This window comes from Dreissena polymorpha, chromosome 1, assembly GCF_020536995.1.
Source record: "Dreissena polymorpha isolate Duluth1 chromosome 1, UMN_Dpol_1.0, whole genome shotgun sequence".
Taxonomy (NCBI): domain Eukaryota; kingdom Metazoa; phylum Mollusca; class Bivalvia; order Myida; family Dreissenidae; genus Dreissena; species Dreissena polymorpha.
Genome location: NC_068355.1, coordinates 175,002,942 through 175,018,599, shown reverse-complemented (window position 1 = coordinate 175,018,599; position 15,658 = coordinate 175,002,942). Strand labels below are relative to the sequence as shown.

Genomic DNA, 15,658 nt, shown 5'->3' with positions numbered 1-15,658 from the left:
TTACCGACGTGTCTCCTTCAGTCGCCCTGGTACCAGCCATGTTCGCCAAATCGTCTTGTGTTTGGAATCCATTACTGTACGCCTTAAAGAACGAAGATCTGCGGAATGCTCTGATTGAAGTAGTTAAGCGTTATTCATCACATAATTCGGTAACTCCGATAGCAACTGTTACCACATATAGTGAAGAATGAAGTAATTTTGCAGAATACTTGATTTGAATCTACCAGCAATGATCAAGATCTAAATATATACAAGATAGAGATTCAACTACAATATGTAATGTGCCTCGTCAAGCGAAAACGTTTCTTATGCGTCCGCACAGTGCAGTCTGGTCAGGAACTAACATGTCCCGCTATTGAAACCACAAAATCTTCGGTGACTTGATAGAGGAAATGGTTTCTCTTTGCCAGACTGCAACAATGCGTCTTCGCGAATTATGCTTGCTGTAATATGACATACGACCCATTTTCGATTAACGTGGCTCATAAACAATAATCTCTTTCCACACCTATATTAAATGGACGTTTTTCGCGTTACATGTTTGCAAAAATGACGTATGGACTGAAAAAAACTATAAAACCATCCAACATGCATTAATTGTCGGTTATGAATACCGATATACTGATTACGCTTTCTTTTCCATTTCCACTTTGTTTCTCTTGTGTTGTAGTATTTTAATTGGGTGAGCGATCGAGTTTACGCATTTAATAAGAAAACAGGTCACATACGAGTTTCGGATTACGGTCTAATAACAGTACCTAGTTTGGAGATTGAGCTTTTAAGGTCTTTTCGTGTAGATGGGATGAATTGGAAACGCTTAACCGGTAATAGTACTGTATAAATGAACGAATCTAGAATACTTTCTTTATTACATTAAGCGCCTTTTCAATAATCTTTTCGCATTCAAAACAAAAAAGAAACAAATCGGACCTTCAAACTTCAAGAAAACGAATATTATACTTTGGGGCTGGTTGTTTGGCAAAGAAGGGTCTGGTGGTCAAGCTTGTAAAAATGTTGGCTCAATTGCAAGTTTAGTTAAAATCAGTTTTTAGTGTTTACCCAATTCTTAACTGGTTTTGATTCATTTAAGTTTACAGTAAACATATTTTTTTACAATTGAGGGTTGAATAAAATTGACCATTCACCCATGTCAACATATTTTATTTGTATGCCCCCGGATCGAAAGATCGGGGGTATATTGTTTTTGGCCTGTCTGTCTGTCTGTCATTGTGTCAGTCAGTTAGTCATTGTATGTGTGTCCCAAAACTTTAACCAAGGTTAAAGTTTTGCAATAACTTTTGCAATATTGAAGATAGCAACTTGATATTTGGCATGCCTGTGTATTTCATGGAGCAGCACATTTTGAGTGGTGAAAGGTCAAGGCCATCCTTCAAGGTCAAATGTATGGCTTCACAGCGGCGCAATAGGGGGCATTGTGTTTCTGACAACGCATCTCTTGTTATTATCTGTTTGTTATTCGATTTTTTTTCATTATTTTGTTTTATTCCGATTTCTTTTTCAAAGGATGTTTTCTACATGGTAGCTCTGTTCCTTGTTTTGACCCTTGCTATGTTCTAAATGTCCAAAAAATGTTTTGTTGGGAATCAATAAGAATAAACTCATTAACGTCTATTATAATCTTAATATTTAGATGTATTATGGTTAAATTGCATCTAACACACTAATGTTCTGCTCCACTTCATCGTGAAAAATGCCCTCGAATTGTTACGATGTTTGTAACTTAACACATTCAAATGTTTTGCCAACGTGACACGGGATAAGTAAAATTATGTTTAATGATACAACATAGACAAAACACAAAACTTCGTGAATATTTAATAGTCTTTGGTCAGCATTTTTCAACATGGCGGTATTGGCTGGTTGTATTTATTTATCATTTTCAAATTATAAAAATATTAGCTATCTGAAAAAAAATCAATGACTCTGTCTGGCGGTTATCAGTAGCATAGCTGTGTCGATAAGATAGGAGGAACTTAGTACCTAGTTGTGTCTATCAGATGGTAAGTAATTAGTACCTTGATTGTTTATATGAAGGAATAATAAAAACCATGACTGTTCCTACAGTGATTGGGAGAGATAAGTACCCTGATTGTATTAATGAGATTGTAAAAAGTTATTTCCATGACTGTTTCTTTGAGACGGGAAAAATTAGTTCCGTGACTGCGTTTCTGAGTTTCTAAGAAGTAAGTAACACGACCATGTTTATGCGATGTGAAGTAATTAGTACACTTACCGTGTTTATGAGATTGGAAGTAAATAACATTTAGATATGATAATTTAAAAGAAATTATCTATTACTATGACGGTTTTTATGTGATGGGAAGTGATTAGAGTACTATGTTTGTTTTGTATGAAGAAGTTAGAACCACGACCGTGTTTATTAGATGGGTTGTAATTAGTTAAAGGAATATGTTTATATGATGTGAAGTGGTTAGTACTTTGACGCTGTTTATCAGATGAGAAGTGGTTAGTACCGTGACGTTGTTTATCAGATATGAAGCGGTTAGTACCTTGACGTTGTTTATTAGATAGGAAGTGATTAGTACATTGACGTTGTTTATCAGATGTGAAGTGGTTAGTACCTTGACGTTGTTTATCAGATGGGAAGTGGTTAGTACCTTGACGTTGTTTATCAGATGTAAAGTGGTTAGTACCTTGACGTTGTTTATCAGATGGGAAGTGGTTAGTACCTTGACGTTGTTTATCAGATGGGAAGTGGTTAGTACCTTGACATTGTTAATCAGATGGGAAGTGGTTAGTATCTTGCCGTTGTTTATCAGATGGGAAGTGGTTAATACCATGACGCTGTTTGTAAGATGGGAAGTAGCTGTCAGTATGACTGTATACTTAGATGGAAAGTGATTAGTAACATGACTGTGAGATGTGATGTGAAGTAGTTTGTGTTTATCAGATTTGAATAGTTATTATCATGTCTTTTTGTTACATGTAACGTACTTTATAACACGATTGTCATGATGATATGTCAACTTCTAGCAAACTGCTTGTTATATCTGAGTGAATTTTATTTATAATGCCACCAGTGCACAATTAAATTAAATAACGCTGACCAATATTTTTTAAGTGCTATAACACTCTCGACCGATACATTTTATTAATTCCGACCATTTCCAAAAGAATCATGACCCTGACCGATAACACAAGTTTTACCGCAGAACATTTTTGTAGATTAGCGTGCATCTCTAAAATATTTTATCATTTGTTTGTCACGACCACTTTTTTTATAGAAATGTCATTACACAGTAAACAAAAACATCGATCTCGGTCAGATGTTTTAAAAAGCATTTATAATATGGTAGGGTTGCGACTGGTTTGACGACGAAAAACGAAAATATTATCAATAATTAACAAATTTATACTAGTAAACGAACAAAAAACGTAAATACATCTTCAAATATTGCAGTCTTGGCAGTTAAATCGAAACAATAACGCGCAGTTACCTTAATTTTTTAGACACAAGCTATAATAATTCACGATGGTAATTTAAGTGTCAATCATTTGTAGCTGGCGTTTAAATTATGTTTGAAACAGAGAAAATACATATTATTATACAAACTAACTGTGTTTAAGATGTTTCTTGCAACCATTCATTTCCCAAAACGTTTTGAATAAATGGATAGCTTGAGAATACGCCATGCAACTGATCGATCAAAGTCTTATTTGTTTATAATTCAACTTGTTGTGATAATTTATATTCCGAACAGTTTGTGTTTTGATAAGTGACTGCCTTTCATATATTTGAGCACAACCGTTAACAACCGTTACTTGTTAAAGGGCACTCCTTATGGCATACACGAACAGTTTCCGGAAGAGATTGAGGCCACACGCCGTAATCTGTATCCAATCCTCCGCCTAGCCAGGCGCGACAACAAGAAGGCCGTTCTCGTCAGGGACAGATTGTACGTCGACGGAACGGAGGTTAAAGCTGATGACCAAGCAATACCCGGACTGGGTTCCCAACGAGGACGCCGATCATCTTCGCAGCGCATGGCTTCGCGGATTACTTCCGATGTGGAAACAACTTATCTATAGGATAGCCGTGGTGATCGTAAAAATACCGTTTCATTCTGTTGTGTGAATGTAAATGGACTGTCCTCTAAATTACTTGCTCCCGAATTTACCGAGTACATAACACAACATCATATAATGTGCTCTCTTGAAACACACCTTGATGATTTAGATGTTATTCAATTGCCTAATTATGAATGTTATTTGAAAAATCGAAAACAGAACTATGTACAAAATCAGGAGGAATTGCATTATTTGTAAGAAATTCAATAAGTGAGTACTTAACCCAAGTATATACTGAAAGTGAATATGTTCAGTGGTTAAAATTAAATAAAATTAGTTTTTAAAACAGACAAAGATGTCATGCTTGGAGCTATATATGTACAGCCCGAAAATTCAAAACATTTTAAGTCGGAACTGTATGACGAATTTTGACCGAATTTTTGTTGTAACAGTAAGTAGGTCATAACTATAGGGGATATATATGCGAGAACGGGAAATCTTGATGATATAACACTTGTCGATGATAACATTTTTGACTTTATTGATGTTAACAAGGATATCCTATTTGATTTTGATTTAATTAACGAAATCAATACTTACCGTTTTTCAGTTAAGCGGAACTCGAAAGATACATTTATAAATAAGGCCGGCAGAGATATTGTCTTTTTTTTTTAAGTAATGACTGTGTAATTTTGAATGGGCGAGCTTTCGAGGATAAAGGTATAAGTGAATTTACTTGTCATGAAACTTCTGTTAGTGATTATGTTATTTCCTCATCATACTCACTAAGACTTTTCAGCTCTTTAAGATTGACACTTTTAATTATTTGCTATCTGATATTCACTGCCCCCTTATTTTCGCTCTAAAGGTGCAAGATATTTGCAACAATGTCAATGTAAATCCCAAAAATGACAAGATTAAACCATGGAATGATGCTACAGCCAATATGTTTGAATTTAATGTTGATGACGACACATATCTGAAGATGTAGAAAATATACTTATACTTTCTGCGAAAACAACGTTCGGCACACAAAACCGTACAAATTCTTATCATACGAAACCAAATACACGTAAGCCTTGGTTCAATAACAAGTGCAAAAGACGCGCATAAAACATATTATATTTGCAAACGAAATTATCATTTCACTAAAAATCAGGAAAACAAACCTGATCTAAACAAACCAAGCAAGGGTTATAAAAGAACATTTCGCATCGAATTGTTCGTTTTCAAAAAAGAGTTTCGTAAAAAATTGAAAAGTATGAAATCTTCGAAAGATTATTGGAATTATATAAATAGCATTAACAAGAAACAACGAATACCGGATGTTGATATAAACGTGTTTTATGATTTCTCTAAGAAACTCAATGCTGATGAAACTGATAACAATGCCGAACCTAATGTGGAATATCCCAGTATCGATTTCCGAAATAATCTTTAATGTCGAAATATCAGTAGAAGAAATTCATAAAGCCGTCCGGCCCCTTAAAAATGGAAAAGCATCAAGACTCGATCTCATTATTAATGAATATATTAAAAACAGTATATATAAATTAACAGATTTATATTACAAATTATTTAACATGCGTCTGACAACAGGTCACGTGCCAGAATCCTAGACAATTGGTTGTGACGTGCATCTGCCCGAAATTTATCGTCCAATAACACTGCTCAGCTGTTTAGGAAGACTGTTCACCTGTATTTTAAGTAACAGACTTTCTGAATATATTGAAACTGGTAATGTTTTAAAACGTTAATCAAGCGGCCTTTCGAAAAAAAAATACAGCACCATCGATAATATTTTTGTATTTCACATGCTTGCCGAGTATTTAAAAGTTAAAAAGAATAAATTGTTCTACGCATTCGTTGACTTTAAAAAAGCCTTTGGTTCTGAATGGAGGGCAGGTTTGTGGTCAAAATTAATAAGATATAATATATGTGGTAACTTCCTAAATATTATTAAAATATGTATAGCTCCATTAAATCATGTGTCACAATATCTGGTACGTGTTCTGAATTCTTTGTGTGTAGCAGAGGCCTCCGCCAAGGGGAAATTGACCCCCTACTGGTTTCCTTATACCTAAATGACCTTGAAAATTGTATTACTACACGTAATGATAAAAGTATGGAGATATACGATGCTGATTTAGATATACTCGTCAAAATGCTTGTACTACTTTACGCCGATGATAAAGTTATATTTGCAACTTCGGAAGAAAACATTGCGTCTGTTTTGAACACTTTTTAATCGTATTGCTGCCAATGGAAATTAGATATCAATTATGATAAAACTAAAGTTATTGTTTTGGGTGATAAAATTAAACGAAAAAGAGATATAAAAATACATGAATACTCATTAGAGATAGTTGATTATTTTACATATTTACCGTAAGTGTGATGTTCTCTGAACACAGACAATTCACCTTAGCAAAAAAGCATGTAGTAGAACAGGCAAGAAAGGCAATGTTTAGTCTATATAAAAAATAAGAAACCTCGATTTATCTATTGAATGTCAATTGAAACGGTGCGACAATACTATTGTTCCAATTTTAACATACGGGTGCGAAGTATGGGGTTACGGAGACTTATCAACTATTGGAAAGGTTCACACCGATTTTTTAAAACATATTTTTGGTGTTAAAAAAGGTACACCACATGTCATAATTTATGGAGATCTTGGTCGTTATCCACTACCAATTGTAATTAAAAAGCGAATGGTCGGGTTTTGGTATGACCTTGTTACTAATTATCAAAATAAGCTCAGCGCGATAATGTATAAGCTAATATTTTCCAATTCAAGTGCAAACGATATTAAGTTCAAATGGATCGATACAATGAAATGTATTTTTGATCAATGTGGAATGAGTTATGTCTGGAATAATCAATATTTTACTGGCACCAAGCATTTATTATTGGCAAAATTAAATAAAGTTCTCTTGTTTTTGTACCCAATTTTTTTTGTACCTAAATTTTTTTTCGTATTGGGAACGATAAAAATGAAGGTACGAACATTTTGGGTACGTAAAAAAAATGGGTACGAACATTTTGGGTACGAAAAAATATGGCAAAAAAATTGTGTACGAACAAAATTTGGGTACCAAAAAAAAATTGGGTACGAACAATTTTGGGTACGAAATTTTTTTATTATGAAAGATGGGGTACCTGTAAGTATACCGGGGTACCCGAAAGTATCATTTGAAAATCGGTGTACGGTGAAGTATACTTCAAAGTACCTGGGGTTCGGAGAAGTAGTACCCATGGGGAACTTGACACATTCAGCCTAAATGTCGCAACTATCGAATTAATAAAGACAAGGTACATGTTCGAACTTGGCCTTAAGATCATCTAGATACAACTTCTGAACAAGTTTGGTGAAGATCGGATGAAAACTACTTGAAATAGAGAGCGGACACTTAATACGGACCGACCGTTAGACAAGCTCACTCCTATATACCCCCCTTAACTTCGTTTGTGGGGATATAACAACAGCAGCAGATGCAGTAGTATTAATAGTAGTATGCATACTAATAGTAGTATGTTATGTTATATCAGAGCCTTGCCCGCTTTGACCAGCTATATATATATGCGTACAGAATATTTACACATGTTACGCAAAATTTGATTGGCTGACGAACTCGGGATCTCGAGATAGCGAAAATTTTCTCCTATTTTGTTTACTGCATTCTACCTTAATTTACTGCACCGCTCTTTTTTAATTGCACTCAGCTTTTATTTAGTTTTGCACTCCTTTTTTTCTATCTCGTGGCCACAACATAGCTAACTCGTGGCCACGAGATAGAAAAGAGGAGAGCAATTTAAAAAAAGAGAAGTGAATGTCACCTCTATCCCACCATTTCTATGCCACCGTATGTACCTGATTATTATTACCCTTACTTTATAAAGTTCCGTATGTGTAACCACCATCTGCCAATTGAAAAGGGCCGTTGGCAAAATATTGAACGTAACCTAAGAAAGTATCAACTGTGTAATTTAAATGACATTGGTGATGAATTCCATTACATTTTGAACTGTCCTTTATTTGCAAACCAACGACAGCAACTACTCCCATGCATTAGACATAATACCAATAATGCAATACTTTTTAAAAGAATCATGAATGAAACAGAATGATAAAAAAATTGTAATTTAGTAAAATTTATAAAGACTATTTTAGATTATTTTTAAAATACACCTGGCTGATATTGTTCATAAATAATTGTGCTGCTAGCTTTATTTAATGCTTATAACATAATTATATACTGTTGATAATATACCGAATGTCGTTGCATCCTTATTTTCTTGCTGCATTTGTATTTGTTTTTATATACAAATATTATCAGGATCTGATCTAGTACTATGCTGTTTGTTTATATCATCCTAGTAACTGTGTTGTACAATAATATTGTGTATGTTACCTTACCCATACAGCTTGACCTATACTTGAATTGTTTTGTAACTCACCTTTATACCTCTTGTTCACATTATAACAAATGTGCTGAAAGTGTTTTTCACGCTTTGGTAAATTGACAAAATTGAAAAAAAATGTTTCAGATTCGCAATTTTTTCATGAAGTTATGATATTTGTGAGGAAACAGTAATACTGAACATTTACCATGCTTTAAAATATCCATTATGGGCATCTTTTGACGATTTAAAAACCTGAAAATTATAAAGCGTTGCAACGCGAAACGATTGAATAATTTGGAGAATTCTGTTGTTGTCGTTGTATTTTTTGATACTTCAAGGACTGCATATATAATGTAAAAAATACAATGAAAATGGTATAAGAGCAGATGGTCCTAATGGATAGAGCGGTAGATTTTTGCTCCATTGCTCCAGGGGTCAGTGGTTCGAGCCCCGTTGAGGGTTACTTTGTCGGCATGGGTAGTACTTAAAAGTACCCCGGGTACTTTAACGATTGCAACAATGTACCCCAGGTACATGATAATAAGTGGATTCTTCACATTTTATTAAAGATCAACCTTAAATAGTTCTTGTTTGAATTATGGTAGATGTTGTTGATATTTGCTTGACTTTTATGTAGTGAAATTTGTATGAGTACACTTTATAAAGCAATTAACAAATATTCAAGTTTTAAGTATTTCAATTACTTTGCCACAAATGTCGTTTTATGATGGACATTTGTTAGGCCTAAACAATATTATATAAAAATATCCGAAGATACGTACGCGAAACGTTTTTGTCAACTTAGTTTTACATCACACTTGATTTTTCTTACTTAAAAAAGAAATGTTTGTGACAGTAATCTGCAAATTTATTAATTTATACAACAAATATGATCGAATGTTGAAAACGGGATAGAACACTCAACCTTGAATTCATGTAGGCACAATCAACATAGGAATAGAACACTCAACCTTGAATTCATGTAGGTACAATCAAAGTTGGGATAGAACACTCAACCTTGAATTCATGTAGGCACAATCAAAGTAGAAGTCGATCAAGTAAGTTGAACGAATTTACCTTTATAAAAAAATTACTGACTGTTAAAAACACTAATACCAGCAAATTGTTATTATTACGTACAAGTGTGTCTTGTTACTATTTGTTGTTTTTAAGTACTTATTCAAAATAATACTTAAATGATTTTTTGAATTTTTAAGAAATGGATTTGTAAAATTCAAATATAAAAGCGACAAACGCTTGCCACAATTAAGTTTTAAAGATAAATTAAGATAAATTATAACTTCAAACTTTTTCTTATAATTAAATGATTTAAAATGATAATTTACGGGCTAACATTTTTAATATATATTTGAGCAACACAAAAATAATTTGAGATGTGTATTGGATTTCAAATAAAGGCTTGAAACTGATAACTTACTTAAAGTTCCTTAGAACTTTTTGCTCTCAACAATAAGTTTTAAAAAGTATATGTTCAGTGCAAAAATGTTTCATACGCCATTCTGTCAACATTTATGATATTCTTATGTTCAAAAGTGGACACTAATTTAATATAAAACATTCTTATTAGATAATTGAAGTTAGTTTTAAATTCACTCAGAACTGTTTCGTCCTTAACGCCGAGTGGAAAAAAGATGACATTGTATTGCGAAAAGGATATAACTTACATTTTTGCAAATAACGTATGTACTTGTGAAAAATACAAATAACTTTAAAATGTGATCAGAGCATACTATTATCAATACAAATTGTTTTATAAAGTCTTCATTCTTTGAATTGGTCTTGTGATGTAGTTTTAACCTTCACCTCCGAAGTTTTGAAAAATAGACTGAAAGCTGTTTCAACCTTCGACTGTGTAAATTTAGAGGTCAAAGCAGAGGCCTTCTCAACTATGGCCACATGTCATCGCTTTGTCAATGTCAATTATATATATATATATTTCGTTTCATTTTTTATTTCAATAGTACAGTTCAGACAAATGAATAATAATTGAGATGGACAGTTGGACACATTCGTTGATTTAGGTCTGTCGAATCTGTTCATATCATGTCTCTTCATGTCATAATTATAAAATTCCTTTCATGCAAAGTACTTTAACCCTTTGCATGCTGGAAATTTGTCGTCTGCTAAAATGTCGTCTGCTGAATATCTAAAATTAGCATTTTCTTCGATTTTTTTAAGAGAATATTATCAGAATAGCAAACAGTTTGGATCCTGATGAGACGCCACGTTCTGTGGCGTCTCATCTGGATCCAAACTGTTTGCAAAGGCCTTCAAAATTCAGGTTCCCGCACTGAAAGGGTTAATAAGTAAAATTTATTTTGAAATTGTTTGAAAAATAAATAATAATGTTACTGTCTGAGCGGTTGGTTTCAACGCTATATTGCTTCTTGTTTAACCAACTAAATCGCCGCAAACGACGACTTGCTTTACAGCTAAGATACTTGTAATACAATGTTCGTGACGTGTGCATGTCTAAAAATACAATTGCAACCAGCGAACTGTGGGGCTGAATAATTATTCTGGACATTATAATATACGTTGCATAATTATTTGCAAAAAAAAGTTAAATTTAACGATGGAAGGAAATGTGCGTTGGCCAAGAATCCACTGGGCTTTTTATTCGACTGAACAGACGAACATGAACGTTGGTTGCTTGCACAACAGTGGAAATCATCCGCCTTTCCAATACATGCAATCTTGGATTAGTCAAAGCATATTATCCAGAGGCGGTTTTTTAAATCGTACTCACTTAATCCATCCGAAACAGAGTAACGACAAAGATATGCATACTAACTGAATTTTAATTCAAACACGACCATAGTTGTGACAAATTTGATGCAGCGTCTCATCTGGGTCTGCGCTGTTTGCTTAAAGGAATTTCTGTTAGAAATATTCTAAATATAGAAATAAATATACTAGACATCCCTCATTTTGGAAATAAATTGATCCAATTTAGAAGGATGGAAGAGTCCAGAAGGCATAAATAGGTTAAGATATCAATGATTAGAGGCGTTGGGAATAATAAGAAAAGATTTCTGTTGATAGACTGTTTCTCAGACATTAGCATATATAAGAGGATTTAGATTTGAAACTAGTCGTTTAACATACAAATAAAGGCGAACACATTACTTTTGTTTTAGTTCTATTGTATTGCAATTAAGAAGACAAGAGACAAAATTGTCACAAAACCAGGTTTCCAGTTGAAAAAAAGTCTGATAAAGGGAGACAATTCAAAATGTGTAATGTTAACCCCCTCGTGTTACATTGACCTTGATTTCAATTTAAAAAAAAGAGAGATGTGTTCGTCAGAAACAAAATGCCCCCTATTGCGCCGCTTTAAAATATAAAAAAATATTTTTTGTTTTGACCTTTGACTTTAAAGGATGACCTTGACCTTTAACATCCACCACTCAAAATGTGCAGCTTCATGAGATACACATGCATGCCAAATATCAAGTTTCTATCTTCAATAATGCAAAAGTTATGGCCAACTGTTAAAGTGTTTTTTTCGGACGGACTGACAGACTGACATACACACATACTGACATACTGACGGACAGTTCAACTGCTATATGCCATCCTACCGGAGGCATAAAAAGTCTGATAAAGAGAGACAACTCAAAATCAAAATGTGCATTGTTACTGATTGTTCATAGTTACTTAGTTGTTTCAAAATCTATTTTTAGTTGTGGCGATCTTGACCTTGGAGATATTGACGTAATTCTTTTGCGCGACACACCGTCCAATAATGGTGAACAAATGTGTCAAATGATTTTAAAATGTCACAATGAATGACATAGTAATGGTCCAGACAAGCTCATTTATGGCCATTTTTGACCTTCAAACTCAAATTGTGACCTTGACCTTGGAGATATCGACGTGATTCTTTCGCGCGACACACCGTCTAATGATGGTGAACAAATGTGCCAAATGATTTTAAAATCTCACAATGAATCACAAAGTAATGTCCCGGACAAGCTCATTTATGGCCATTTTTGACCTTCAAACTCAAATTGTGACCTTGACCTTGGAGATATCGACGTAATTCTTTTGCGCAACACACCGTCTAATGATGGTGAACAAATGCGCCGAATGATTTTAAAATCTGACAATGAACGACAAAGTTATGGCCTGGACGAGCTTGTTCCGGCCGCCCGCCAGCACACCCGCCGACATTCGCCAATCTAATAACCAGTTTTTTCCTTCGGAAAACCTGGTTAAAAATAGATAAATTTAATACATTGTTAGAGCCGGGAGGTAAAACATTTATCAAGTTCAGCTCGCAAAAAAGTACAGGTCGAGATTTCTTTTCATCCTCTATTAATAGCCTGTGAGTTTCTGTCTCAAACTCGTCTGCTGTGTAAATTGTCAAAACAAAAATAAGCTTCTAAATGCGCAAACTATTTTGATTATCTCTATAACAAGAAAGTATAAAAGGTGACTTTGAAAAGTAACATTCGATAAGACATGTTCAAATTAATCACACATATGTTCATATGGTTAATGAATATTGCTTTAAAATATGACAACTCTGATACAGCAAGGCACACGCGTTTCATATTGTTTAGTAAAGAAGTGTATAGTGCTCATATAAGTTCCCAAATAAAATGAAGACCCAGTGGAAAATAATTACAAACTATCGGTTTATATTTTGGTAATAAACGTTGTAAAAAAGTCCTCTACAATAACTAGTCAAATGATGTCATTTTGCTCATAACCGACAACAATCTGTGGGTCGCATAGTTAATACAAGCAGAAAATAATTTAGACAATGTTCTTGTTTGAAACTTAATGGCTCAGCTTTGGTATATGTTCTAAGAAGAATTTTTAATTTGCTCTGCTTGGAAAATAATAGCATTCGAGTTTAATGGTCGTTTTTATTTTAAGTGCCGGTAAACTTCACAAATAATTTTTCATATTATATCACTTGATTAACCCCGCGCCACGACAGTTCTTTCGTATACAACTCTATATACTGGACAAGTTTTGTAACCGAGCGTCAACATGCTAAATTTATAGAAGAAAACAAATCAAATGCCTGAACTCTTTCAGTGCTGGAACCGAATTTTGAACCCAATCTCAGTTATTCCATCACAATTCATTAGCTGGCTCAATACAATATCGCATCATAAAAAATATATATTTGCTTCACTATATTCTAATTAGTTGTTATTGTGTTTATAGTGTTCATCCCTGATAGTATCACAGCTTTGTGAAAGCATTATTGATGTAAGACAAAAAGCCTCATTTTGTGTAAACCAAGAATTGTTACCTTCTCAATTAGGCTAATTACAAAGAAGGTCAAATTTAACATCAACATGAGATCAGGTTGTGTGGATGCTTTTACAGTGTGAAAAGACAACATACGTGCAAGTTTCAAAAAGATGGAAATCTATTTACAAATTACATAATCAATCAATATAATGGGCAAAGACATGCATTGTTAATATACACAGATTATTCTATTCAAGATTATATCACATGTCCTTTAGTTCTTTCCACGTCAATTGCCATCACCATCCAAACATGTATTCCATAGCTTTACTAACGAAACCGGTGTTTTTCCTGGGAGCTTGACTGCTTTGAACAACCTGAAAGAGACATGTATGTAAGTTAAGAATGATCTATATTGCTGAGAGAATGCTTTTTTCCCTACAGGCTGTAAACAATGCACGGCTTTTTGGCTGATGTTTTTGATTCATATTCCCTAAGGCAAAAAGATCTCCCCAAGCCCCCAACCAAAATTAAGTCACACAATTCCCAATCATTGATTTGACTTTAGAGTAATGGGAAATATACATATTCAAGGTAGTTAAAAAAAACTACCGGTTAACATTGTTTAAGGATAAATAATTTAAATGATATTTGTTAATTTTGTATTTTAACGATGAAAGTTTGACTGTGTGGTTTCCATGATAATCCTGAATAATGAAATGCAGCATGTCAGCCAGGCCTTGAAGAAGTGCCACTATCCGGAATGGGCACCGAAGAAAGGAAGGGAAAAGACAAGAGAGGACCAGGGCTAGCCAAGTCTAAGGGCAATGTTGTCCTTCCATTAAAAAATTATGTTCAAGGTACCTCTGAACAGTTGAAGCGGGCCTTTCTTAAACACAACATCAGCGTATCCTTAAAGCCACATAAAACTCTAAGACAATTGCTAGTTCACCCTAAGGACAAACCAGACAAGAAAGACATCTGCGGACTTATCTATGTACCATATCAAATGTGATGGCCATCCAAAGGAACAGTGTTCAATGGACTATATTGGTGAAACTGAAAGAAATCAAAAAGCACGATTCATGGAACACAGGAGACTGAGTTCAACATCATCTGAAGTCTCAAGGCATATACATGATTGTAAACCAGGCCACAAAATCACAATGGAGAACGTTAGGATTCTGGACCGTGAGCCATCTTGGTTCGAGAGAGGGGTCAATGAGGCTATTTACATCCGTGCACCAAGGCCGGCGCTAAACAAGGACAGGGGCCACTACCAGCTCTCACAAACCTGGGACCATACGTTAACATCGCTCACCCCGACAATTAGCGGTGTTAACGTTTCCCAACAGTAGATATTCATTCTGCTGATGAAGTCCATAGTACACGGACGAAAGCTCCAGGTATGGCTTTCAATACTTAGTGTGTGTAAATTGACAGTCTAAAACTTATTGGATTTGTATTTCAAGTTTCATCATTTATTACACAAAACATAAATAAATCAAACACTTCTACAATAACACTTATTCCTAATTAAAGGTCCATTGACACTTCAGTTTTTGAATTTCGTGGATTAAGGATATATTCCCAAAAGGGGAGAATTATGCCTTACAATCTAACATGATTTCATGGTGGACTACCCAATACAGACAGTTGCCATGGACAGTGTTTTTTCATCAATGGCTGTTCTATGCATGGCACTTTTTGAGCAATTATTCACAAAAATGACACTTCCAAGTTTGTATACCTATTAAAAGGCATCATGTCAGTCTTAACTTACAGTAAATACAGAGAGATATTCAACAGAAAATGTTCAGAGAGTAAGACCATATAATATGACTTGAAATCATTGTACACAGTATGCCATTACCTTATCTAATTGTATAGTATACATTTGAACTATGCTATTCGTGCTGCTAACTTATGAAAAATGTCATCGTTATTGTAAATTATCATAGCTGAC

The 15,658-nt window shown here is 34.2% G+C and overlaps 1 protein-coding gene across 4 annotated transcripts in view; it reads right to left on the bottom strand.

Moving 5' to 3' along the window:
- Positions 1-13,852: 13,852 nt before the first annotated feature.
- LOC127862171 (nucleoporin NUP35-like) overlaps positions 13,853-15,658 on the bottom strand; it is a 140,056-nt gene continuing 138,250 nt past the window's right edge. For all 4 annotated transcript variants that reach the window (XM_052401200.1, XM_052401171.1, XM_052401194.1 and 1 more), the window contains exon 11: positions 13,853-14,069. In XM_052401200.1, coding sequence (XP_052257160.1) covers positions 13,992-14,069 — 78 coding nt within the window. In that variant the 3' untranslated portion in view covers positions 13,853-13,991. The remainder of the gene's footprint in view (positions 14,070-15,658) is intronic.